Source organism: Palaemon carinicauda, chromosome 1 (assembly GCF_036898095.1).
Source record: "Palaemon carinicauda isolate YSFRI2023 chromosome 1, ASM3689809v2, whole genome shotgun sequence".
In the NCBI taxonomy this organism is placed as follows: Eukaryota; Metazoa; Arthropoda; class Malacostraca; order Decapoda; family Palaemonidae; genus Palaemon; species Palaemon carinicauda.
Window position 1 is genome coordinate 125,452,620 of NC_090725.1, and position 27,891 is coordinate 125,480,510.

Here is a 27,891-nt window from a genome sequence, read left to right on the forward strand (position 1 = left end):
GTAAAAACTATTTAAAAACTCGAACAGACTTGAATTACATTTTAAGTGATCTTTTGCATTTGAATTGATCACAATTATATAAGGGAAGTTGAGCCTGCTGTTCTATTAAATGAAAATCTTATCAACATGATTGGTAGGTCTATCCCTTCTTATGTGTGAAAATACTACAAATTTTATATGGCTTATAATTTTCCTAGCTATACAAACCAGAACCATTTATATGGGGTTACTTCTAGTTTCGTCTTCTACAGGCAGACAATAAAAAATAAATCAGTATATTACGCCATGCTGCGTTGCTGGGTAACTGCTGCGCATGACGCGTAACGCTTATATCAAGTGCTTAATCACAATACTCTTGTGGTCAAAGATTTGAGGGGCAGCTGAGGTGGGACCTTTGGTAAATGACTCAGAATTGTATAGCTAGAAAAATACAAATTCCATTAAATTTGTAGTTTATTCTTATGAAAATACAAACTTCAGAGTCATTTGTATGGGGAGTCTTCCTTAGGTGGGAGGAGGTCTTGGTGAAGGTAGTAGGTCTGCCCTTCTCTCTCAAGGTACAATTACTACAATAACAGTAAGAAACAAAGGGAATTATTTGTGAACAGTGCAGACGGCTCGTATCGAGGCAGGGCCTTCTGTTCCATTCTAGAGAGCTTTGCCAGGGTGAAGTGATATGAACATCAAGTGTTTCATATTATTAATATACTGTATTCAATACCTGTATATCATCTAATTTATCAGCCAATACACAAAAACGAGGTATTCTTAATTGCATTATGGTGAAGCCAAGTAAGGGCTTCAAGTCTGATCAAGATCGCCATCCACCTTATACTTATTATATACCCTTATAATGCAGAGAATAACAGATGCCTGTGCAGCTACTTGCTCTATAAGAGCATAAGGTTAGACTTTGTTGTGCAGCAACAATAGGCCCTATAGAACAGGTGTCTCTTCCAAACTCACGCTTTTAGAACTTGTGCTACAGAGTGGTTTTTGCGGAACACTAAGGTTGCGGTAAGTCCACATGTAATGTACTCGAGGGGACCTCTTAGAGATGCTTCCCCTGAGGATTTATAGGCTCTCATGATAGTTTCTCTCAACCAGAAAGAAATAGTGTTTCTAGCAACTTTCTTTTTAGCGTGGCCAGTACTCACAAACAAATTGGAGACATTTGGCGTAAGATATTGCATTCTCTTCTTATATTTACGCACTGCTCTTACAGGACATAGTAACATCCAGGTCATCTGTTACCTTTTTGAGAGACGATCATAAAAGAGTCAAACCTGATATCAGCCAATTTTGGATTTTTGGCACAAATTTTGAAGCAAAGGACAAAGATAATACTTTCCACCATCTGCAATGTGACATAAGATGAGATAGACTGTGGAATTTGGTCATTGTTGGCTGAAGCTAAAGCAAGGAAGGAGACCGTCTTTAAGGGGAAATCTCTGTTTAAGGCTTTATTCATAGGTTCGTACAGGACTATTTTCAAGGCTTGGTCACTTCCCAGGAAAGGGGATTTTAGTTTTCGAGAAGAGCAAGACTGCTTGAAACTCCTAATTAAGGCCAAAGTTCCCAAGAGTCAGAACCTCTTTTCATTTTGAATACTTGGCTCAAGGCCGAGCAGTAGCCTTTCGCTGCAGTGACTGAAAGAGCCTTCCTGTTTCTCATTAACACTATAAAGTCTGGAATCAGAGGAATACTGTCTTTGAGTGAAGCAGTATTCTCCATACGGCACCAATCACAGATTTTCCACGTTGCCTGGTAAACTGGTGCAGAAAACTTTTGTTGATATCTGGAAAGCTGCTTCACAGTTGGTCTTGAAAAACCTTTATTTCAGAGGAGATGCTCAATAGTCTCCATTTGTGAAGGGACAGGCAATGTACTGCGTCGTGGAATTTTCATATGTGAGGTTGGCGTAGCAGGTTTGGATATTCTGGAAGTTCTTGGTACATCTTTGAGAAGTTCCAGTGCGTCTGAATACCACTAAACTGCTGGTGACCTCGTGGTCACTATTGTTACTCTGACTCCCTTGGATGTTCTGATTCTGTTCAATGTCTCACGAATCAGACAACAGTGGGAAGGTGTTAAAGTGTAGACCTGTCCATGGGTGTTGAAATGCGTCTTCCATCACTGCAGCTTGGTCTGGGACTAAAGAGCAATACACTGGTAGTTTTTGATTAAGGTGGGTGGCGAACATTTCCAGAGACGAGGAATCCCACAAAGTCACAGGTCTCTTTGCCACTAAAGGAACCAAAGACCTTTCGGAACCAACTGTCGTCCCTCGATGGCTCATATGGTCTTCAATAACGTTCCTCTTTCTGGGGCTAAACCTTGCTGAGAGAGAGATTGCCTGTGACTGTTACCACTTGAGTATCTCCACTGCTAAACTGCATAACAGGAGAGAGGCTGCACCTCCTTGTTTGGAGATGTAGGTTGCTACCGTGGAGTTATTGCTCCTCAACACCGCGGACTGATTTTTCAGAGTCTTTGCGAAATGGAGTAACCCTAGTTGTTTTCCAGGAAGTTTATGTAAAATATCTTGTCTTTATCTGACCACAGGCCTGAGATTTGTTTCTTCCCCTGGAGAGCACCCCACCCCTGATGAGATGCATCTGTGAACAGCATGACCTGTAGAGTTAGAGCCAAAAGGGGGGTTCCTGCTATCAGGTTCTACTCGTCCAGCCACTACAGGAGGTTCATTATCATCTGAGGTACTTGCAGGAGGGTTGCAGGATGGTCTGAAGTTTGCGACCACTGGTTCTTTTGGCCCACTGCAATGAGTACACATGCAACCTCCCTAGGGGGATGAATTTGTCTAAGGAGGAGAGATGGCTTAGCAACTTTTTGCCACATCAGGGGAGTCCGGATGTTTCCTTTCAGGAAGTTTGTTGCCAATGTCCTGAATCTTGCTATTATGTCTGCTGAAGGGAAGGCTTTGGGTTGAACCAAATCTATGTCCATGCCTAGATACCTGATACCTGTAGACTGCTTGGGAACAAGGCTGGACTTCTGTAGTTGTTTCTGAGGAGTGGACAGTCTTTGTGGAGCTGCTGTGTTTACCATAGGGATTTGCTCCAGCCGCTCTACCTTTTTAAATGCCTTAGCCACATCTGAGGATGGAAAAAGGGAGGGAGAGTTGACTAGGTCCGAATTTCTTTGGCCCAAAGCGTTTCTAGGAGACAGCTGTCTAGAGAAACTGGTTGGAACAGTGTTGCACCTCTTAAAAACACAATTTCTCCAAAGGAAGATGTTCTGATGGAAGAGGAAATCTATGGCTCTAGCGCCATATCTTGAAAGCTCCTTGAACTGTTCTCGCACATGCTCTTCCTTGAGGTCTCATGATACTGCAAAACGAGAGAGTGGCCTATCCACGAACTGTTACCCAAGACAATGGAAGACCATGGCACAGAGGTTATGGCACTACACAAGAATAGAGAACAATGGTTTGATTTTGGAGTGTCCTCTTAGAAGAACTGCTTACCATAGCTAAAGAGTCTCTTCTACTCTTACCAACAGGAAAGTGGCCACTGAACAATTACAGTGCAGTAACTCCTTGGGTGAAGAAGAAGAATTTGGTAATCTCAGCATTGTCAGGTGTATGAGGACAGAGGAGAATATGTAAAGAATAGGCCAGACTATTCGGTAGGTGTGTAGGCAAAGGGAAAATGAACCATAACCAGAGAGAAGGATCCAGTGTAATATTTTCTGGCAAGTGGAAAGACCCCATAATTCTCTAGCGGTAGTATCTCATCGGGTGGCTTGTGCCCTGGCCAATCTATTACCTATAATAAGGGTAAGAGTAGGCGATTACAGATGTCTGATTGCAAAAGAGATGTTAATCATACAGTACTCACTTTCTCTTAGTTATATCTGTTTATATTTTGCTCACATGATGACATCAAAATTCATATGTAATTAACGGAGTCCTCATACTTTATTCATAAATGTTAATCATTTCTATGAATCTCCTCTGATATTCATATTGCTTCTTCTTGAGAAGCTTGGTTTAATTGACACTCGCCCACAAAATATTCAAAATGTTCTCAGTTACTTATGTTTCAATAAATACATACCTTAACAAAGAAATGGAACCTTCTAGTAGTAAGTGGTAAGAATCCCAGGGCTGCTGTGTCAAATACTGTTTGTCTTCAGTTATTTCCATTGATTAGCCACTATTACATGCTCTCCAGATTGTTTACATACTATACATTAAGATGTCTATCCCAGGCTTCGTAGCAATTAATTGCTGGAATGTGCATGGGAATTCTTTCTAGGAGATCATGAGCCATATTCCCTTTTTGATTTAAATAATCATTGTGAAGGGTGCATTTCAATATGTTTTAATGGTTGCCAACCAAGTTTATAGTTCTAAGCGCAAAAGAAAACTTGCTGTTAGTTCAAAGAAAAACCCGGGAAAGACTAAGCTTGTTAATAGTAATGGCGATGATAATGATAGTGACATGCCTCTACCTTTGAACAACACGCAAGTTCAGCCATCTTTTAATAGTTATGAGCTTCACAAGCTCTTGACATGACTTGATTCCTTCATTAAAGTTTAGATGTCCTTCCTTGATAATGGTGATTTTGGGCCTTCATACCCTTTTACTAAACCTCACGTAACCACCTAAGGTCAATCTAAAATTACTAGCATTTAATTTATTGAGAGTTCTGAAAGTATGCTGCGCTCTACAGATTCGGAGGCCTCACACAGAGCCTTAAAATCTTCACATACTTTAGTTCCTTCTGCTGCTAAATCGTTACAAAATCACAATCCTAGTTGTTCTGTAAGACATCTGAATTGTGAGGTAGAAGACTGTGTGAATTGTTGAGATCCTAATATCCCTTCACTCGCTAAAATAAGTGCATCTCATGAATGTCATATTATTTATGTAACTAAAGAGATACTGTATTATTTGTAGGTAATTCAACAGGGAGTGTATTTGAATCGCTTTCCTTTGGATTCTATTATAGTGATGGTTCCTAATCTTTTAGAAGAAAAATTTAGATTACATCATGATCTCAATATAATTTTAGATTATCTGACTTGCTTAGATAAAACTGTGTCAGATGGGACCTCCGAAGCATTATCAGCCTCAATGTGTTTTGTGATTAAGAGAAGAGAACAGTTATGGACTTCAAGGATAGGTTCAGTATCAGAGGGACAAAAAACTAAAATTAATTTCTACTCCTGTTTTGGGATCTGTGTTAGAGTGTGTTAACATTGATAAAACAGTTGCTCAAGTAGAATAAAGAACACAAACTCTATCGAGGTAATTTTTAGAAATACTCAACCCTCCAATTATGGGCCAGATTTTTCAGAAAGATTGCCATCTGAACTTAAAAACCCCTATCATAGAACAGTATGACAGTCCTTTCCTCCTAAGTCCAGTAGAAAGAAGATTGTCCCACTTCTTCCCCATTGGGGAAAGACTGCAGCCCGATCTGTGGGTATTGGCTATGGTCAAAGAATTCTACTGAATCTTGCTAACTTCCAACCTGCCTTTATCAAAGAAATATGTTCTTTATCCAAATAATCTTACCAATACAACAAAAGTTCCGTTACCGCATCTAGAAATTATGAAACTTCTAGAGAAGGATGTGATAGAAGAGATTATAAACCCTTCTCCATGGTTCTACAAAAGGTTATTCATATTCCCCAAAATCTCAGGAGGTTGTACACCATTTCTAGATAACTCTGCAATCAAGTTCACAGTGCTTACAAAGTTCTCACTTGGATCACCCTCAAAGTTTCTGTGAGCTATCAAACAAAAAGATTTTATGTTTTGGGTAGACCTTTTGTATGCATATTTTCACATTCCAATTCATCTAAATTCAATGAAATACCTTCCCTTTGCCGATGGATCAAAGATTTATCAGTTCAAGTGCCTATGGCTCAGGCTCAGAATGGCACCACAGGTGTTCACCAGAATGATGGCTCTCTTCTTGAAATGGTTAAGGGGCCCTGTCGGTATGCCAATATATGGGGGTATAGGAAGAACAAAATCCTGAAAAATTTCTTTGAGCTTCGTATGGCAATGGAGAATGCGTATGCGAAAAATTTTGTCAAAATTACTCTTACTTTCATAGTTACAGGGTAAATATTAAAAGTAACTCGATAAACCAAAAACATTGTCCCCTACAAGAAAATGCAGTATTTCTTTTGTTATTGTAAACTTTTATGATTATTACATTTTAATATAAAACATATTGTGAGCAAGGACATCTGTATAGATTCCATGAGTCACAAGACAATATATTACACAGGATTTACACCCTTTGGCCCTCAGTCTTAGCAGAAACCTCATAGAGTACACATTTGAGTTTAACCTCTGGCATTCACTCGTTTTTACACCTGTTTTCTCGGTTTTGGCAAGAATTTCATTATGCCAAAGAGGAAAAGACAATTTCATTATCTCGGTAACATAAGGAAGAAGAAATATCACTCTAATAAGAGTCCAGAAGTCGGTAATACCGGTGATATTAGCAAAGTTAGGGAAGGAGAGAGATGATGAAGGAGCGACCCTCTCGCTTAAAGAAGCAAGATATTGAGCCAAGGGATCTCTATTTATGATTAAATTATGATAAATAACTTTGGTTTGGTTTATTGATATCCTAAAAGAAACATAAAATTCATTATAATCATGATTTATTAATATTGTCTTTGTAAAAATACAAAGAAAAACTTTGAATGTCCTTATCTCAAAACTATACTTATTGACCTTCAAATTCTATCTTCTCCCTTAGTTTTAAAGATATAGCATTGAAATTTGGTATATAACTTAGAAAGTCATAAAACAATCAAATGTTGCCATTTTTTCCAATTTTTGTTTCATATTTTTTTCTTAATTTTCACCTGGTTTTTATGGTTTATGTTTTACTATAATGAAAAAAAATTCATATCCAGCAAAAATATGACTTTCAGAAAAAAAAAAAGAAAAAAACTTCATTTGATTGGAGGTCTTCATCAGGTCTATATAGGGTAGTAATCTCAGGTCTTAATATTAGTTATCAAAGGAGGAGATACAATTTGAAAAACACTAATTTTTAGGATAAATCAGCCTGGCGTCACAAAACCGAAGGTCAGAGGCAAAAATCCCATAAAGTTTGGAGATGTCCTAAGTCACCTTATTAATTGGTGTTAAATGGCAAAGTCCTCTCCTAAAAAAATGGTCTTTTGTACCTGGACAGTTGGCTAATTTTAAGCAATTCATTGAAGAAGGATAAAGTTCAATAATCATGAGGGTACCATTCCATTGTTAAGGGCATATATAATTTTAAGGGTTCTAGGTAAATTCCCCCACGGAAAATTCCACCACGGAAAATTCCACAATCATAGAGGTAAGAAAATTAGATTTATATAAAATTGATTTAAGAATGTTAAAGAATTTTTCTAATTTATTAAAAAAGAGAAAATGGCAGTCGTATTAAAAACGGTATTTAAAAAAAATATTCCTAGAACATTTATTTCAAATTGCAAGCAATAGCCCTTAGAAAATTTAAACAATCTTCATGCTCATAATTTTCAACAAAATTTTTCAATTGTGCATCAATAAGTTGATAAGTCTTTTTGGATTTCAAGTCTCCACGTCGAATATGTGCCATTTTTGTTTGGCATAATCCTTCCTCCTTTTTAAGGGAATTACACAGTTTCCAAAAATTGGGATGGGTTGATGTTATCGAGGATCGCAATGCATTATGAAAACCTTCGACTGCATTGTTTGATCTTGGTAAGTCATTTAGAACTCATTCACGTACATTCCAAAGTTCAATCGGAAACTGTGGAGTTTCTCTTCTTTGACGATGACCCTGTCCCCTCACTGTTCTAATATATGTTGTCTCAAAATAAACTATGAATTCGGTAGGGATGTCTTTATCATCAGATGAATCTAAAAAACCATTGACAACGTCCTCAATGGGCAAAAATGCTAAAGCCCAAAAGCACTTTATCTTAACCTGGAAACTGTCATCTGTGTTGTACCTATGACTTTCACCAAGTGCACAGATCTTTCGCCAAATAGACTGCCCAAGATGAAAAACACAGCCAGCTACTTTAGAATGTGGAAAATTGGAAACAAAGGAATTATGGAGAGCTTGTTCAAAATCCATGAGAAAAGTTGCTGGCTGACAATTCACTCACAAATTACGAATAGAAGTAAAAAGACGATAATATGAGGATTCTTTTTTGTCAGGCAGTAATGCAAATAGCCTTGGCACACATGATCCTCCTATGTTTTCATGTAGAGTTATTAACTGACACCACAAACTAGGCGACACTTTGAAAGTTCCATCACAGGCCCAATTTCTAGAACTTTATAAATCATCAAGCCCTTTTCTGAAGAAAAAACTAAAATTCTGTCTGGGTCGTTAATACCACTATTGAAGGCCAAAAACAAAGAACCATTTTGCAAGTACTTCACTGTAGAAGGAATTTCAAATCCTGACCTAGAAGATGGAAGGACTTGAATTCTAAAGAATGTTGCCTCCAGTTACGTATGTTATGTGCAAGTCCAGAAATAGTTTGCAACTGTGATTGTGCTTCTTCATCAAGATTTAGTACACCATTAGCTATCACTTCATGAGTAGACACTGTGCCTGTTCTCATTACCTCGCTCTTCAATAAAGAAACTGCCTTTCGAGTATTAAGGCTTGTTCTGCTTGCTGGGTGATTATGGAATCCAATTGAAAGAATGACTTCTGGTTCAGTACAATTAAAAGTTGTATGTATTCTGGCCCGGCAACCTTTATAAAAGTGTTCACAACACCAGTGTGTTTTAGTTTTTCGACTGTTATCTGCATGCTTTTCATATATATAATTTTTTTCATCACAGCTTTCGTTTATTTTTTTCGGATGAGATAAAGGTTGCCATGTCTTAATATTAATTATCAAAAGGGGAGATTCAATTTGAAAAACACTCATTTCCAAAGTTAAACTAAATAAGAAAATTTAGTGGATGCTCAAAGTAAATTTTCTTGAAGTGCTTTGAAATGAACAACTAATTGACTATTTGAAAGAAACGAAAAGGAGAAACAATTGGTTTGTTCCAACACGGAGTACTTACCTCGAACTACTTCCTTAGGAGTATCTGGGATTCTCCTCCCAACCGACCAGAATTTTGTGTAGTTTCCCCTATCTCTGTTTTCTATAGTGGGTACCTCTGTAGCGGATGAATACGTGCCCTGAGGCGACCCGGGTCAGTGAGCGTGCGTGGCCAGGTCTAGGTCATCAGTAAGTTTCTGGTCGCGTCATGATTAACATCTCGCTGCTCTCTCTTCACCCAGTGCGACCCTTTGTGTGTCCCCGACCCTTTGTGTCCCCACGTGTTCAACCCTAACCTTATCCACCTCTTTCCTCTGTGTCCCTGTGTCGCTTGGTGCTTTAGTTTTCAATTATAGAGCATCCTTGTCGTTGCCCCGGGCCTATGGCCGGTAAATCTTGTGGTGCTTTTCTGTCCAAGCCGGAGGTCAACCCTCACACCTTGTGTTCTTCGTGTAGGGGCAGTGTTTGTTCCCCTACAGCCACGTGTCCGGAGTGCGAGTCTTGGACCGAATTCCAGTGGGTTCTCTACGGAAACTAAGAAAAAGAAGGCAGCCAAGAGATCACCCAAGAAGGCTAGCATCTCCTCACCATTAGCGTCACCCGATGCCCCGTCTGAGAGGGGTTCCCTACCGCCTTCCCCTACCCAGAGTAGGGGACGAGGTAAGTCCGTTGCAGGGAAGCGGCCCATTGCCCTTCCCCAAGAGTCTGATATTCCTGATGTGGGGGATGTTGTGTCGGTTCCGGCATGTGGTGGCCTGAGGGGGGCGGAAGTGTGTTCGGGAGATGAGGACCTGGTGCCTACAGGACCTGTCTCTGCCGAAGATCCGATGTGGGGGAAGCCTGCTACGGCCCCTTCCCCCGCATTGTGGGTATGTGTTTCAGGTACTTCAGCGTCCGGGGGAGACGTGGAAAAAGAAGCAGGGTCGTCGAATTCAGATTCTGTCGCCTGGACAGCCCCCAGGACGCCCTTCAGGTCGCCCATGAGACTAGAGGAAGAGTTCGACAACTGGTTCACTCCCAAGAAAGCTTCTCGGTCTCCCCCGGCGCCGTCGTCAACGCTCCCGCCTGTCTTTTTGCAGCCTCCTTCGCCAGTGGAACGACACGAAAATCCCCCAGCAGCATCAAATGTATCAGTGGACTCAGCGGGCTCGTCTTCCTCCCCGTCATCGTTCTCTTCCTTTTCGTCGGATTCGTTCTCCTCGGAAGATGAAGGCCCAAGGGACTCGAGGAAGAAACGGGAGAGGTCCCGCAGGAAGAGGTCACGCTCACGCTCTCGCCACTCCATGAAACGGGCTAGAACCTCCAAGAGGAAGAGCCGTTCATCAAGGGATAAGTGGGTGCGAGTCACGATCCCCCGGAGCGAACTTCTCAAGGCAACCTCCGCTCTGGGTGCCTCCGGGTGGCTCTCTAGAGCCGCTTCTTCACCCTCGCGACACGGCTCCTTCGGTAGGCCCGACCATCGTCAGAAGTCGACCCACCAGGTGATTTTCACCAAGCATAAGTTCGCGAAGGCACCGGCTCCGTCCGCCCAGCGGAAAGAGCCGCTTCTTCATCCCGGCAGAGTGGTCCCAGCCTCCGGTCCCTCGACGGCTTTCCCCAAGCAACAGGGCCAGCCAGCTGATCCGGGGAAGCCCGCGGCTCCGCGGACCTCCGCGGGAGGGAGTACACCCATGACGGCTACTCCTGTCCCACCGGATCCGCCCGCTCTGCAGGTCGCCGCGCCAGTGGCTCGACATGAGAGGAAGGTTCTACCTACCCACGCGGCTCCATCCGTTATCGACGAGGCTCCCCATGCGGATGACCAGGTAACAGATGGCCTCATAGAAGGAGGAGAGTGCTCGTCAGACGATGTCTCCTCTTACCGGAAAGTCTTGGCTGTCATCAGGCGCCACCACTGGCTGGATGAACCTAAGCCCTCAGCAGAGCAGGCCTGGCTCTCCAGGCTGAGCAGATTGGTGGACAACCCGGTCCAGCAGAAGCCGTCCCTAACCCTACCTCTGGCGCCGGACGTGAAGCTGGGTATGGACCACATTGATAAGTTCATAGTCAGCCAAGCGGAGGCCCCCAGGAGCCAGGGTGCATCCAAACTTCTACCGGGACTTAGAACGCAGAAACGCTTTTACGTCCCGGATGGTCGTCGAGGAGGTCCTCGTACAGTCGAGCCAGCTATCGCCATCTTAAATCAGGGAGCGGCAGAAGACAGGGCATCCTCTGCTCCGGTGTGCTTCTCACCAGCAGAAACCTCCATGATGGAGGATATGGCCCAAGACCTGGTCAACGTTTCTTCTTGGTTGGACTGGTAGGCCTGCACCCTGGTGGGATTCCAGTCCTCACATGACCTCTCTTGTTACGGGAGTTGATCAGCTCGGGGGGAAAAGCCTTGAAATTTCTCACCTTTCAATCCCTCTCACAAGAAGCCAATTGGGTCCTGCAGAAACGGGATACAGTTTTGAACAAGTTGTTACGTAAGTTACCCGAGCGAGAGGCGGGGTCGCTGAGGAACTCGCCGGTGTGGGGCGAGTCCGTGCTCCCCCTGAAGACGGTCGAGGAGGTGATGGAGAGGGTCAGGAAACTCAAAGAAGCGGGAGAGCCCAGACCCCCGCCTGCAAGACGTCCAGCTCACAGGAGACCCTCTTCAGACGCCCCTCACCCTTCCCATTCTTCGCCAGTCCAACCGAGGAGAGTCCCCCCGTCGGTGTCTTGGCACCAAGCCCCGCAGCCCTCCCGTAGGGGAGGTTCAACCCCGCAAGCATCCTTTAGACCCTCCTATTCCAACTCCAGGAGAGGACGCTCCAGCCGCGCCTCTAGGAGAAGATAGGCAGAGAGGCCCCTACTCCTGCCGAAGCCTCAGGTATGGGGATGCCTCAAACACTCTTGGCAAGCTTGTCGGGACTACGGAGCAGATCTGTGGATCGTAGCAGTACTGAAGGACGGGTATAGGTTGCCCTTCCTAGCGGAACCGCCCCCTCGAATTCCAGACCAACAGGCAGAGTGGTTGGCGTCCAAGGACCCCTTAAGAAGGGCAGCATTACAGGAGGAAGTGTCGGCCATGCTCGCCAAAGGGGCGTTGGAACCAGTCAAGAACCCCAACCTGGGGTTCTACAGCAGACTCTTCCTGGTGGAGAAAGCGACAGGGGGTTGGAGGCCGGTCATAGACCTGTCAGCCCTCAACAAGTTTGTGTGCAAGACCGACTTCAAGATGGACACCCCGAAGTCGGTGATGGCAGCCTTGAGGGAAGGTGACTTCATGATGTCCTTAGACCTCAAGGACGCCTTCTTTCAGATCCCTGTCCACCCCTCCAGCAGGAAGTTCCTAAGAGTGAAGTGGGATACCCAAGCGTTGCAATTCAGAACTCTCTGCTTCGGGCTGTCGACAGCTCCTCAGGTCTTCACGAGAGTCTTCACAAGAGTCTTCATAACAGTCTCAGTCTGGGGGCACGAGCAGGGCATCCGCCTGATTCGTTACCTAGACGACTGGTTGTAACTTTCAGCCTCAGAGGGAGTACTGAGGGAGCAAGGCGCGAAGCTTCTACAGTTCTGCAGGGACTTGGGTATCACCATCAACCTGGAAAAGTCGCAGCTTGCGCCCTCCACCAGGATGACCTACCTGGGGATGGTTCTAGACACCTAATTGGTGAGGGCCTTCCCCTCCTCAGAGAGGTTGGACAATCTGGATTGGATACTTCGACCCTTCCTAAGGGACCAGCCGAGGAGAGCCAAAGACTGGCAGAGGTTGGTAGGCCACCTCGTGTCGTTGGAGAAGTTAGTTCCCCGGAGGAGACTCAAACTGAGAGGGGTTCAATGCAACCTGAAGGAGCTCTGGACCCCAGGGGAGTCCCCGCACAAAATAGTTCCGGTGTCCCGGGAGACAAAGGAAGTCCTGAAGTGGTGGCACGACAGGACGAACACCCTCAAGGGAATGCCTTTCGCAATCGACCCTCCGGAGATGCTGTGGCCCAGACGGTCATCCTGAAGTGGGGGTCGCCGGTGATGGACCTCTTCGCCACGAGACTCAACACACAGCTCCCAGTGTTTTGTTCTCCTGTGCCAGATCCAACAGCAGCGTTCGAGGATGCCTTTCAACATCCTTGGGACAACCTCGACGTGTATGCCTTCCCGCCCTTTGGGATGCTCAGACAAGTCCTCAATAGAGTGAGGCGGGCAAACAACCTGTGGATGACTTTGGTAGTGCCCTGGTGGCCGGAGAGAGAATGGTTCGCGGACCTAAAGGTACGGGCGCGCCTCCCACCATGACCCCTTCCAGACAGGCCAGACCACCTCCGTCAGACACACTTCCAAAGGTTTCACCGAAACCCTCGGTCCCTCCGCCTACACGCGTGGAGGTTATCGAGCAGCTCCTGAAGAGGGAAGGATACTCGTCGAAGACCGCAGCAAGGATGTTGGGTTACCTAAGACGGTCTTCTGTTGCTGTATACCAAGCGAAATGGACCACCTTTACTAAATGGTGCGCCTCACAGGACATCAGGCCGTTGGAGGCCTCCATTCATAAGTTAGCCGACTTCCTAGTCTATCTGAGAGACGACGTGGGTATGTCTATTCCAGCCATCAAGGGAGTCCGAGCGGCTTTGGGCCAAGTCTTCCTCCTAAAAGGCATTAATCTAGGAGCTTCCAGACAAATCTCGATGCTCATCAAGAGCTTCGAACAATCGTGTTCCCCCCAGGCCTCTAGAGTGCCCCAGTGGGATGTGGCCAGAGTTCTGAAAGTCCTGTCGGAGCCGCCCTTCGAACCTCTCAAGATATCCTAGACAAGCTCACCCTCAAGACTGTCTTCCTTTTAGCCTTAGCTTCAGCGAAGAGAGTAAGCGAGCTCCATGGGTTGTCATACGAGGTCTCGCACACGAAAGGTTGGCGAAGTAAATTTCAGGTTCTTACCCAATTTTGTAGCCAAAACTCAGAACCCAGCTTACTGGGACCCTAGGTTCGAGGGGTTTTCAGTGCCAGCGATTCCACGTTCCTACAACCCGAGGGACTTGTTACTGTGTCCAGTCAGAGCTGTGCGAAAGTACCTGGAAAGAACGTCCAAGCTTCGACCTGGGATCAAGAGTCTGTTCGTCTCGTTGCGGCAAGTGAAGAAGGCAGTCTCTAAGAATACGGTCTCTTTCTGGTTACGACAGGTAATTATGAGGGCTTACGACAGCACAGGAGACTCCCTTCCGGGAAAGCTGAGACCCCATGATATTAGGGGCCTGAGTACTTCGTTGGCCTTTGAGAGGAACATGGCTGTGGGCCAGATCCTGAAGGCGGGCACTTGGTCCAGGCAGCCCACCTTTACGGCTCACTACCTGAAGGACTGTTCTAGGAAGTCTTTGGACGGTTTCTCTATTGGTCCCGTCGTTTCTGCGCTCCAGAAGATTTAAGGTCGTAGCCCCGGGAAGCCGTGTGCGGTAAGTCCAAGAGACATTCCCCTTGATCCCTTCTCCTGCCATGGGGAACACATTCAGTTGAAAGCATCCATGTCCGAAGACTCTTACAGAGATGAGTTACTTAGACTCTAAGATAATTTTTTGCATAGTTTTCCCTAATTCTCATTCCTATTTTGGGGTCAGAAGAACCTAGCCTCCTATCTAGGTTCATTCCCATTTCCAGCCGGTCTCTCGGTCCGAAAGGCCACTCCCACCTCCTAAAGTATAAGTCTCTTAAGAAAGTAGTTCGAGGTAAGTACTTCGTGTTGGAACAAATCACAAATTTTAAGTAATTTGTATTTTTCCTAACAGTACTTACCTCGAACTACTTTCGGGTTATGGCCCACCCATCCTGCCCCGAGTGCCTTACAGGACTTTTAATACCTTATCTATCATAAACTTACTGATGACCGAGACCTGGCCACGCACGCTCACTGACCCGGGTCGCCTCAGGGCGTGTATTCATCCGCTACAGAGGTACCCACTATAGAAAACGGAGATAGGGGAAACTACACAAAATTCTGGTCGGTTGGGAGGAGAATCCCAGATACTCCTAAGAAAGTAGTTCGAGGTAAGTACTGTTAGGAAAAATACAAATTACTTAAAATTTGTGATATTTAAACAAATTACTAAACAATTTAATTTAAAAGTCAAGAAGTGTAGTTTAAAAGCTGTAAACAAGAAGTGGAAATACATTCGTGGTGTGTGCGTATAACCTATCATTCAAGCTTAGTCATTTCAAACAACTAAGTCACAGTGATATTCCAATATCCTCTTTGGTGGAACTTACCATGGTGGAATATATCGTGGTGGAATTTACCTATGGTGGAATTTACTGTGGTGGATTTCCCGTGGTGGGATTTACCGATCACCAATTTTAAGCTAAAAAATGGAAACATTTTAAAATTTTATGGGCAAGTGTCAGTTAAACCTATCTAACTGGAGAAGAAGCAATATGAACATAAGGTGAGTATAGCAATAAGAAATTTTATTATCAAAATTCTGTTTTTCCTTGTTACTATTTAGTTGTCTGTGAGTACAGTTGTAAGGATCAGGAAAAAAATTCAATTTTCGTGTTTATTTTCTTAATTTTCAGAACGACTGGCTGAAGTAACTCGATTGGGACAAGTTGTTCCATCTTTGGTGGCTCAGGTACTTCTCTGTTTTCGAGTTTTGCTTCTACGGATGTCACCGCGAGGTGTAACATCACTTTGGCCTGTTATCATTACTGAATTAGTTCAAGTATTTCTTATGATGGAACAAGAGTTGGCTACAGATTCTGAACAGTTTAGGTATGTGTTCAAACTGAATAACTTTTTGTTTATTAATATTTTTATTACAAGTTTTGCACAGTTTTTCGTATTAACATTTTTTATTAGCAGTTTTGCATAGTTTTTCCTATTGATATTTTCATTAGCAGTTTTGTATTGTTTTTACCCTTTTTCTGAAGCTCAGATTTTAGCACAGCTTATTAACAATTGCAGATACATTGAATAATAGTACTGTATTGGTGATTGTTAGTCTTGTACAGTTCTATACTTAGCTTTTATTAGTTTCAGTACAATGTCCAAAGGTGTTGTTAGTACTTATTACTATTTTTTTTTAACTCATGATAAAATCAATTGGTTTCTCATCCACTTGAAAGTCTTACTATGAATATTTGTTTCAGTTTTTGGCTCTTCTTTACAAATTACCTTTAAGGCAATTATTATTAGATCCCTAATAATGACTTGTGGGGTATACTAAGCTACTTCATAATAATTGTGAAAGTTAGAAAGCATTTCATTAGTAGTCCTTAACTTATATTTATATATGCTGTCCAGTATATATATTTATATATGCTGTCCAGTATATATATTTATATATACAGTAATACCTCAGTTTGTGTATAATTCTTTCTGCGTGCTCACTTGTAAGCTGAGATGCTCGTATTTTAAAATGGGTTTTTCCCATAAGAAATAGAGGAAATTCACTCAATGCATTCTACAAGTCCATAAATATGCATATCCACTCATTTTTAATGGTATTGTAATGGTAGTTATTCAATAATTTATAACCCATAAATTCTTGAATTGATAATTATAATTCACAATGAAAAATACAAATAATTGCAAATCAACTCGCACTTTACCATTAAGAGTCATGGCTGATATGAGGGAGATGAGAGGAGGAGGAGTCCTAGTCACTTTGGAGAAGTTTTTACTGAGTCCATCTCAACCTTCTTCCTTGGGGAATAACAAGAAACATTGATGAAGAACCAAGTTCAAATATTGAGTTGGTGGCACGATTCTCATCAGCTATTCCAGTGAGTTTTCTTGGGAGCTATGGTTACAAATCTCTCTTATGGAATCAAGTGTACTCAGCAGCATTAACATATCTGGAACGGGATAAACAGTTCGCCATCCCTATTCCAGATAATAAATTATCTATTAACTTGGGCAAGGTTGGGAAATAGCCCATTGAACACATTAACCACTCGGTTAAGCAATGAAAATCAGAGTCTTCAAAAAGAATGGCTTCTATATCTGTTAGGTTGGCTAGAGATTTGTGATTGGTGGGAATGACTAAATGAGTCATGTTTTGCAACATCTTTAAATAAAAAACAAAGTATTTTTGTTCTACATATCCAGATCCTTTAGAATGGAAAAGTCGATATCCAGTTCCAGGACTGTTCCAATATGGATCTCTAGGCCTTTCCACTGTTTGCCATGATTCAACTGATGATAAACAATACAGGTAGTCCTCAATTTTGGCCTAAAGTGGATTAAATTTTTTCTTCTTTTGCTGGAAAAATTCAAAAGGATAAAGTCTGTCACTTTGGATCTGGATTGGTTTTCTATGGATGATGACTTCCTTTGAGAAATACTGTAAATTCCAGTGGGACATCTGAATATGAGAGTTTTGTATTAACTCAATTGAATACCAGGATGACTCAAGTGGCTTCATTTTGTCCTCTAGAAATGGTTTACAGATGTGTGGCCTCTGTTGTCAGAGTTTCTGAGAAGGTTGCCTTACAAGTCTAATCTTCTCAGACAATCGGTATTGAAGGCGGTACAGACAAATGAATAATGTGCTACATCAAACCGCTTGGAGACTGTACCATATTTTCAAAATCAAAGGGTTTTTTAAGTCCTTTTAATTAGTTATCTTGAGTTCCAAAAAGGATTCTATTAATAATCTGTATGAAAAACATTGGAATGTTTATATTGCTTGGACAAATCAAGGATTGTGTTAGTAACTAGAAGTAGCTTGGATAACATTTTTAGATTTTTTCATGTTCTTTTTTGTGAAGTGCTATAAATCCATGCTTTATGCTGTACTCGGCATCTAGAATTGGATTTATTCATTTCAGGTATTGAAGCAGATGTTGAGATACTACTGCTAGGAGTTATTGGATTCTTCAACTGGGCAGACAGTACTCTACATTGGATCCTTTTCTCTGGTTACGGTTCATTTATCCTCTGCTTACACATACACCGAATAGTCTGGCCTATTCTTTCCACATGTTGTTCTGTCCTCATACACCAGGCAACACTGAGATTACCAAACAATTCTTCTTTGTTCAAGGGGTTAACTACTGCATTGTAATTGTTCAATGGCTACTTTCCTCATGGTAAAAGTATAAGAGAGATTTTAGCTATGGTAAGCAGCTCTTCTAGGAGAAACACTCCAAAATCAAACAATTGTTCCGTAGTCTTGAGTAGTGCCATAGCCTCTGTACCATGGTCTTACACTGTCTTGGGGTAGAGTTCTCTTGCTTGAAGGTACACTCAGGCACACCATTCTATCTTATTTCTCTTTCTTTTGTTTATTTGAAGTTTTTATAGTTCATATATGAAAGATTTATTTTAATATTGTTGCTGTTCTTAGGGTGTTTTATTTTGATTGTTCATTATTTCTATTGTAGTTTATTTATTTCCTTTCCTCACTTGGGTTATTTTTCCCTGTCGGAGCCCATTGGCTTATAGCATCCTGTTTTTCCAACTAGGGTTGTAGCTTAGTTATTAATGATAATAATAGTAGTTAAAATATATTTTTTTTTTAAATTCAATGTAGTTTTACTACTGTATATGTAAAAAATTTGTATTTTTAACCTTTAGAAAATCTTTCGATTAAAGATCTCAGTTCAAGCCTTTTTTTGTGCTGTCATTACCATCATCTAAAGACATGGAATAAGCTAGTCTGGTCTTATTGCTTTTTCTTGCATTCAGGGCTAAAAATGATATTAGGACAAAAGCTTTGCCACATTTTTTTAAAATTCTCTCGTTAGAGAAGGAAGTTAGTTTTACATTAGAGAATATGTTTCTTCCCCCTGTGAGAGCTTTTAAGGATCATGTGGACAAGACCATAGGCAGTAGAGGTAATGTTCATAATTTTTGTAGTGAGACTAGATATTTTCTTGTTAAAGTTTTGACCACGGAGGCTCACAAGGAGTTAGATTGAAGTCGGATGAAAGAATTGAAAGTTAGTGTTGATGATATGAGATCTCCAGCTTCATCTTTCATTTTTGCAGGAATCTTTCTAAGGTTTTAGCATCAGTTGAGTGATGTACTATATCACTCACTGGGCATTAGAAACCTGGTTTGCTGATCAATATTGCTGGTCTTTTAAGTACTTTAGTTGCTGCTGATGTGGTTAAATATAAGTTTGATTGATGTATACAGTTGGTATAGTTAGGTTGATTTTGTTAATAAATATATTTTGGGGAAACAGTGTTTAGTAAATCATATAAATAATGATTATGTAATAAAGAGTATTTAGATAATCTTGAGAATGAAATTATTACCAACTTTAGTTTGAGACCATTTATTATTTTAAGGCTATAATTGCCTATCTCATCCCTTCACGGATGCATCTCTATCAGAGTTTTGGAAACAGCAATATGAACATCCAGAGAGGTTCACAGAAATATATGGAAGTTAAATAGTAAAGTTATCATTTATATCTATACTCACCTAATTTTCTTATACATTACATGCCCACCCTTCTCTCCACGGACTAGTGTTGTAAAGAGGATAGGTATTAATTTTGACTTTGAGACTGGATGACAAAGAAATGTACTGCCTACCCAAGCTAAGGTTATTGCCATTAACCCTCTAGATAGTCTCAATACCGGACCAAAGGCCTAAGTCTATTTAAGGAAAGAAAATGGTATATTATTTTACGTTTAAGATGTAAATGTCAAAATAAGCAAGCTTCCAGAGGGAAACAATATGGACATCAGGTGAGTATATAGTAGAAATAACAAATTATATTATTAAAATTTCTTTTATTTCACTAATGCTTAACAATAGGTTACAGTATATAACATTATCAGTCTTAACTTACTCTCCTCCGTTTTATACCTGAGTATAATGTTCTGTTTTTGGTCTTAATGCAGATATAACAATACTTGTTTGTCTTTTCAGTGAAGATGCATTCACTATTATATAAGTGTTATCATACCTTAACAGAAAATACATAAAATCCTTAATCATATAAGACCACTTATAGTATAACATACTGTACTCGGTTACATGACAGGGGAGGGTAAATTAAGATGGATATTCTTATATGATATAATATCCAATTTCTTGTGTAGTATTGAAATTACATTTTGCTTTTTCTATCAAGGCGCTGTTCTGTATGGGGTGTTATTCAATTGTGAATGAATACCTACAAATATTGCTCAACATAATTTCAGGGTATTTAAGTGAATAATTAAATTCACAAATAAGATTGCAAATTGCAAAGTCTAACTTTAGAAGTACAGTACTCTTTCACGCTGAGGTTTTTAAGGTTATTCAATTGCTAGGATTCAGGTTTAAAAATATTTTTACATCAACTACGTAATTTGTACTGTGAGTTCAAAGTTGTAGCTAATTAATTGGGTCGCACCATTGTCCAAACAGTTTACTGAACAAAAAGCATGATGTTGATAAACTGAGTTGATGGTACAGTATTAGTCATTTTACTTCTTAAATGGCTTATGTTGGGATTTATCAGGATTTTAATTCATATGATTGTTTAATATATGTTAGAAAAATTCTCGGCACAAGAATTAAAAGTACTCTACTGTACAATGATTAGCTGAATGGAAATGTTTAAGAGTTTGTTTTTTATGAAATTTATTTATTTTATGTCTCACCTGTCAAAAGTCAGTCATTAAAGAAGGGATATTTCAATTTTTTGCAAATTGAAGTGGTTCATGTTGATTTCTACAAAAAGAATCATAATCTTTATTCACTAAAGATGTTATCATCTTAATGGCAAATCCACTTTAGTTTTAAAGTGTATTCTACAGTATGTTCACAAGCTCAGCAAGTAATTTATGATAATAAAGTGCACTGTTGCTACTGTATTTTTTAGTGTAGGGAAACATCATGTGTATAGGGTATTATAATTAAGTGTAATGAATTACGTTTATCCCTAGAGAGATATGTAGATCAAAAGTAGCATATTAAAATACAGAAATGTATTTCAAAAGTCAGCTTTAAAGGTGGCAGTTTTCAAATAAATACAAATACTCTACCTACAATGATTATGTATGGGAAAATATTTTTAGATAATAGTTCTAGAAATACTTTGAAATATTCATTTTTATCTGTTTTCATGACTTATAACAATATTTTAATCTGGATTTTAGAATTTAATTGAATTGTGTCACATCAAATATTTATTTCTTTAAAGCTGAATTACGAGTGATTACTGTTAAGGCTGTTGTAGTTTGTGCATTGTAGTACCACATTTAGAATAAGATTATGAATTTAGTTTTTACCATAACTTACACTCTTGTTTCTTCCACAACTTCACTATGTTGGTGGTGGTGCACTGATGTCGATGCAGCAAAAAGGGGGGCAGGTAATAACCCGTAGTCATGGCAATCTTTTTTTGCTGTAAATTGCTTTGTAATTAATCAAGCTTAGCCATTTTCTTTTTCCTCAACTTACTGCATAATTAATTATTAAGAAGTTTTTAAGTATTTTCAAAATTATCTTTTTGTGTTTCGGTGTTAAATAGTTGGAATGTTTATCACATTTCTTACATTTTTAGTCCATTTTGTAGATAATTTACTGGAATGATCTGCAACATAGTACATTACTGTAGTAGTTTCAGACACATAGAGCATGGTAGTTTTATTGCAATTAAAAGGAATATGTGCACATCTTTGGTGAAGGTATTATAGCTGATCCTCCTTATCCACAGGTATTACAGTACTATGTTGAAAATACATGTGTAATAGGGGACCCTAAATTCAATGGATAATATAAAGAAAATTATGCTCACTTATATTCTGTTATTAATACATTCTCTCTCTCTCTCTCTCTCTTTTGATTGCGGTAGAATTTGAATTTGAAAAACTAATGAATATTGTAGTTTACAGACCCCCAAACACTAAGGAGTTTGACATAATAATAGAAAAAATAGATGATATATGTAGAAACCATAAAGACTGGAATATACTCCTATCCGGAGATTTTAACTTTCCTTTCGTGGATTGGAAAGAACGGATAGAAGAAAGTGGTTGTATGTATACATATAAAAAAGATAGTAATAGTAGCGCAGAAGATAAGAGGCAATTTGAAAAGCTTCAAGATATGCTATTAGAACATAATATGCAACAAATAAACCACATTCCAACAAGAAAGGAAAATGTCCTAGATCTAGTATTTGTGAATGAGGTGAATTATGTTAAAGAAATAATAGTGTATAACACGGGAATTTCAGACCACAATGTCATAGAATTGATAGTTCATTCCAAAGCAAGTGATCACAGAATTAATAAAAGCACAAAACTTTGGGAAGGATATGGAAAATATAACTTTTACAGTAAGAATATAAAATGGTCAGAAATAAATGAAGAACTGAATAAAGAATGGAAAAATGTATTTATAAGTGATAATATACAGGTAAATACGGATATACTGTACAAAATACTGGAGAAAATTGTTGAAAAATATGTACCGAAAAAAAACAATAAACAAAAGACGTGCATACCAAGAGACAGAAGGATCTTATTTCAGAAAATTAAAAAGTGGAAGAAAAATCTTGCAAAAGAAAAAAATGTGTGGAAAATGAGGGAAATAAAATGTAAGATAGAAAATGCAGAACAAAAGATTATACAGTCGAAAGAAAATGAAAAAAGGGACTTAGAAGAAAGGACACTTCAAAATATAAAAAGAAACCCCAAAGTACTTTACTCCTATGCAAAAAAGATGAATAAAAGGAGAATAGAAATAGGCCCTCTAAGAATTGAAGGACGGCTAACGAATGAAAAAGAGGAAATATGCAACATATTAGCAGAAAAATATAAGAGTGAGTTCACGCCAAGAATTGCGAATGAGAATAATGAAACAGAAATGAGAGAAGAAAATGTTGAATATCTAACGGATATAGATATTAATGAAGCAGATATTGTCACGGCTATAAACGAAATTAAAAATGGATCGGCAGCCGGACCAGATGGAGTTCCAGCGATTTTGTTAAAAAAAACTGCAAACACTATCGCGAAGCCGCTTGCAATACTGCTAAGACAGAGTGTAGATATGAGCGAGATATATGTTAAACATAAATTAGCTTATATAACCCCTATCTTCAAAAGTGGATCAAGACTAGAGGCAAGCAATTATAGACCTGTTAGTCTAACATCACATATTATGAAAGTGTATGAGAGGGTAATAAAAAAGAAAATAATGAACCATTTGGTCAAAAATAATTTGTTTAATATGGGTCAACACGGTTTCGTACCTGGAAAAAGTACACAGACCCAACTGATAGCACACTATGAAAACATATACAATAATATGAAAAATGAAAAAGACACAGATGTGATCTATCTAGATTTTGCAAAAGCCTTTGACAAGGTAGACCATAACATATTGGAGAAAAAAATGAGAAAGCATAATATTGTGGGAAAGATAGGAAAATGGGTAAAAGAATTCCTGCAAAACAGAAAACAGATAGTGGTTGCAAATGACGAGAAATCAGATGAAGCCCAGGTAATATCTGGTGTGCCCCAAGGTACGGTATTAGCTGCACTGCTATTTGTTATTATGATCTCAGACATAGACTGTGATGTTGAAAACTCCGTAGTGAGAAGTTTCGCCGATGACACAAGAATAAGTAGAGAAATTACTTGTGATGAAGATAGGAACTCACTACAAAGAGATCTAAACAAAAAATATGAATGGGCGGAGATAAATAGGATGGTATTTAACTCCGATAAATTCGAATCAATAAATTATGGAAACAGAGAAGGAATGGTGTATGCATACAAGGGACCTAATAATGAGACAATCACAAACAAGGAAGCAATTAAAGACCTTGGTGTAATTTTAAATAGGAATATGTTATGCAACGACCAAATAGCAACACTGTTGGCCAAATGTAAAGCAAAAATGGGAATGTTATTCAGACACTTTAAAACAAGAAAAGCTGAACACATGATTATGCTTTACAAAACTTATGTGCGTAGTACACTCGAGTACTGCAATGTGATATGGTACCCACACTACCAAAAGGATATTGCGCAAATAGAGAGTGTACAAAGGTCCTATACTGCTAGAATAGAAGAAGTTAAGGACCTTGACTACTGGGAAAGACTGCAATTTTTAAGACTATACAGTCTAGAAAGGAGAAGAGAACGCTACATGATAATACAAGCATGGAAGCAAATAGAAGGAATTGCTGAAAACATCATGGAGCTTAAAGTATCAGAAAGAGCAAGCCGAGGTAGATTAATAGTGCCAAAAAGCATTCCAGGTAAACTGAGAAAGGCGCACAGGACATTAATCCACTAAGCACCAGCATCGATAATGCAGCGACTATTTAATGTGCTGCCAGCTCATCTAAGAAACATATCAGGAGTGAGCGTAGATGTGTTTAAAAATCAGCTCGATAAATACCTAAGATGCATCCCAGACCATCCAAGACTGGAAGATGCAAAATACACCGGAAGATGCATTAGCAACTCTCTGGTGGATATACGAGGTGCCTCACACTGAGGGACCTGGGGGAACCCAAACAAAAAATAAGGCAATAAGGCTCTCTCTCTCTCTCTCTCTCTCTCTCTCTCTCTCTCTCTCTCTCTCTCTCTCTCTCTCTCTCTCTCTCTCTCTCTCTCTCTCTAAAAATTCACTAATTCCTTAACCTATTTTGGGTCCTGTTATGGGTGAAAACATGATTGATAAAGTAATTGCTCAATTCTGGACCAGGATACAAATAATTGCTTTGAGGTAATTTTTTAGGGATACAAATGTTTCACTCTTTAAGTCAGTATCTTCTATGGCCCTCTACTTGTTTCCCTTAAGGAATTAATTTCTTAACAGTGATGGAACATTCCGCTACAATAGACGTCCTTGAAGAGTTTCCAGCAAGACTTGTAGATCTTATCAGAGAACACTATGATGATCCTGCCATGCAAATCACTTTGGGAGGAAGATTTTCCCACTTTTATCACGTTTGGGAGAGCCTTCGTCCCAATTCATGTGTGCTAGCTGTAGTCGAAGAGAGTTACCAGATTTCTCTAGTCTTTAACCCTCCCTTGTTTAAGGAACCTATTCCATGTCTGTGTTACCTAGAAAATACAGTAAAAGCACAGATATTTAGAACTCCACACAAGTGGTGTTCTCTTTTTATTACTCATATTCTTATTATTATTAGAACTCCATACAAGTGGAATTCTATTGTTATTACTATTATTCTTGTTATTATTCCTTGTTCTTAGATTGCTAATAACTCAGTCAATTTTAAAGCGGTTGCTTTCAAACTTGAGCAGCAATATGACCCCTATGGGGAAAGTATAAATCAAGAAAATTGTGCAGGTGTATGTACCGCCTTATAAGCACAAAGCAAAATTTAAAACAGTTGCTCTTCGAGATCTCAAGAACCGTTCTATCAATTGCTTTCAAATTTTTGCTGGTAATACCTCGGGTCATGGTCTAGTGTAGGTGCAAGTATGAGCTAATTTTGTTCTGTAGTTTTTGAGATATCATGAAACAAAAAATGGCTTCCACATAGTCGAAGATGCTAAATCAAAAACTACTTGGTCGATTTGAACCATATTTGGTGGAAATGTAGAGGATAATGAGAGCCTAAACTGTGGAATATGAATGACCTTGACCTCAAGGTCACAGGATGATTTTTGTGAAAAGATTTTTTTTTTTTTTTAAATTACTAAGTCTGTGGTGCTATCCAGCCCGATTTCACAGAAGATTTCATCAGAGCTGTGAAAGTAGGGGTTAGGTGGCCTTCCAAGTGGATTTAGAGTATAATATTATACAGTGCTATGGGAAAAATATCTTTAAAACTAAACAGTTTTATTCCAGAGAGATGTTTCATCACCTTATGGATATGTTATTAGTAGAGCCAGTCTTTTTGGGGAAAAAGTCATAAAACTATTGCAGTCTCTACAAAACTACACTTCCTTTCCGTTTGGTCTTTGGTGACAAGATATTTTTATTTTGTTGCATGGACCACTTAATGCATTTTGAGGCACATCTCCCATTTAGGCATTAAGCTATCAAAATTGTGTAGAGACTGCATGTGCTAAGTTCTAGCTTGAATAAACTTAGTAAGAGGGCTTAGAACTGAATAGAGATTTATTTTCTTAGAAATGTCTTGTTCCCAGATCTTCCAATTATAATAAGAACTTTTCAAGTTATTCTTATCTATAAGAATTATGTATCTTAGCACAGTGAAAATGTGGGACAGTATGCTCACATGAGAAAATTACTTATTTAGTGAATTATTAATGGGTAATTCATATTTGGATATGGAAGTGTAATTTAAATAAAGGTTTATATTAAAATAAAAAATATTTAGGTTGCATTTTTTGCTTCGTTTCTTATGGAAAAGAAAATCATTCTGAGACAGTATGAAGAGCATGAATTACTGGCACTGTAGAAGACAAAACTTTTCAGTGGCAATGTTGATAGAAATTTGTGTTTGTTGGTAAATGTATAATAATTTTATCACCAGCTGTTAGGTTGTATGAAGGATTTCATGTATAATGTACTGTCTTTCCAACAATATAAATGTATATTAGCTACTCGAAAGTAATATGGAGTAATGGAAGTTGTAATTTTCAGTGAGATAACTTCAGAAGAAATTAGTTTTCCATCTGTAACAGACTTCAGGGTTCTCTTGAGTTTTGCAGAAAAAGTAACGAATGAAATTATGTACTCCAGGTATTGAATATGAATTTCTAAAAAAAAATAAAAGTTTAGTGATAGATTATGTTACAACCTTAGGCAGTATTACATCATGTACGCTAGAATGTGCTATTCTGTGCATCATTTGTAAACATCAGTGTTTACATTAGATACAGTACTCTAAATATTTTGGTAGGTTAGCATAGAAGGTAATTTACACAAAGGGTTTTGAATGCTAATTGCTGCATAATGCTGTTTTATAACCAACTTGAGTTAGTGTGGTGATTATGAAGAACAATTAATTTATTCACTTAATCAGTTTTTTCATTTATCTGGCTATCAATATTAACTTTTCTTGCTTTTACATGCTTTTAATATTTTCACTTAAAAGTAAAATTTATGATTTAATTAATACTGCAGTAAACAGCTATGTCTTCTGGAGAAGTCGTAGCCATATACCTGGTTTATGGGTTTTCTTTATTTAAAAGTATTTTTAAGGAGTCACTTTTAGAAATTTTTATGGTAAGATTCTGTAATTAAAGTAATTAGATTATTTTCAATATATATCCATTTTCAATGGATAGAAGCTGAATCTTTTATTCATTCAGTGATGTTAACTGTTGGTGGATACAGTGCCTGAGCAGATGGATGGATGAATGTCTAGTTCCACTAGATGTTAAGGCTATCAAGGGTGGTATGTGGGGCTATCAACTTTTTTTCTGGCTATATTTTACCTAGAACTGGAAGTATTTAACCAGAAAGAGCCACTAGAGCCACCAGTCGAATGGAAAAAAGGCAGACGTCAGAAAGAAAAGATGTATATTTGAAGGTTTCCCTATTATGAATATACATACCAGTAGTTTCTAGATTTCTTCATAATGACCAAATAATAGTAAGGAAAACTCTACCAAAGGCATTGTAACTACATCACCTTAATATTGCCTTATTACCATCATTGGATACTGCTGTTTATTTATGTTCATGTTTATCTCAAACTGTATCATGGCCATCAAAAGCATATATTTGTTGTCCCTTTTTTTTATTACTCTAGATACTTATCAAGTGGCCATTTTCTAAGCTTCCTTTATCTTTTAAGAGAAAAATATCCCATATAGAAGTACCTTACTTTATTTAGGTCATCTTCTATACCTTCTTCTTCTCCACCGTCATCCCTACATTAAGGGGTTGGTTGCCTGATGCGCCCTTTCCAATGCTTTTGATCAAAGGCATCCTCTTCCACCTAACCTCATCCTTCCATATTATCCTTCACCCTATCTCGCCATCTAATTTTCTG

General features: G+C 39.3%; 1 protein-coding gene across 2 annotated transcripts in view; it reads left to right on the plus strand.

Moving 5' to 3' along the window:
• Positions 1–27,891, plus strand: part of LOC137651467 (protein dopey-1 homolog) — a 501,407-nt gene that overhangs the window by 394,902 nt on the left and 78,614 nt on the right. Inside the window, exons 18-19 of one of the 2 annotated variants that reach the window (XM_068384695.1) lie at positions 15,563–15,758; positions 21,292–21,306. In XM_068384695.1, coding sequence (XP_068240796.1) covers positions 15,563–15,758; positions 21,292–21,306 — 211 coding nt within the window. The remainder of the gene's footprint in view (positions 1–15,562; positions 15,759–21,291; positions 21,307–27,891) is intronic. The other variant, XM_068384701.1, reaches the window with a different exon arrangement.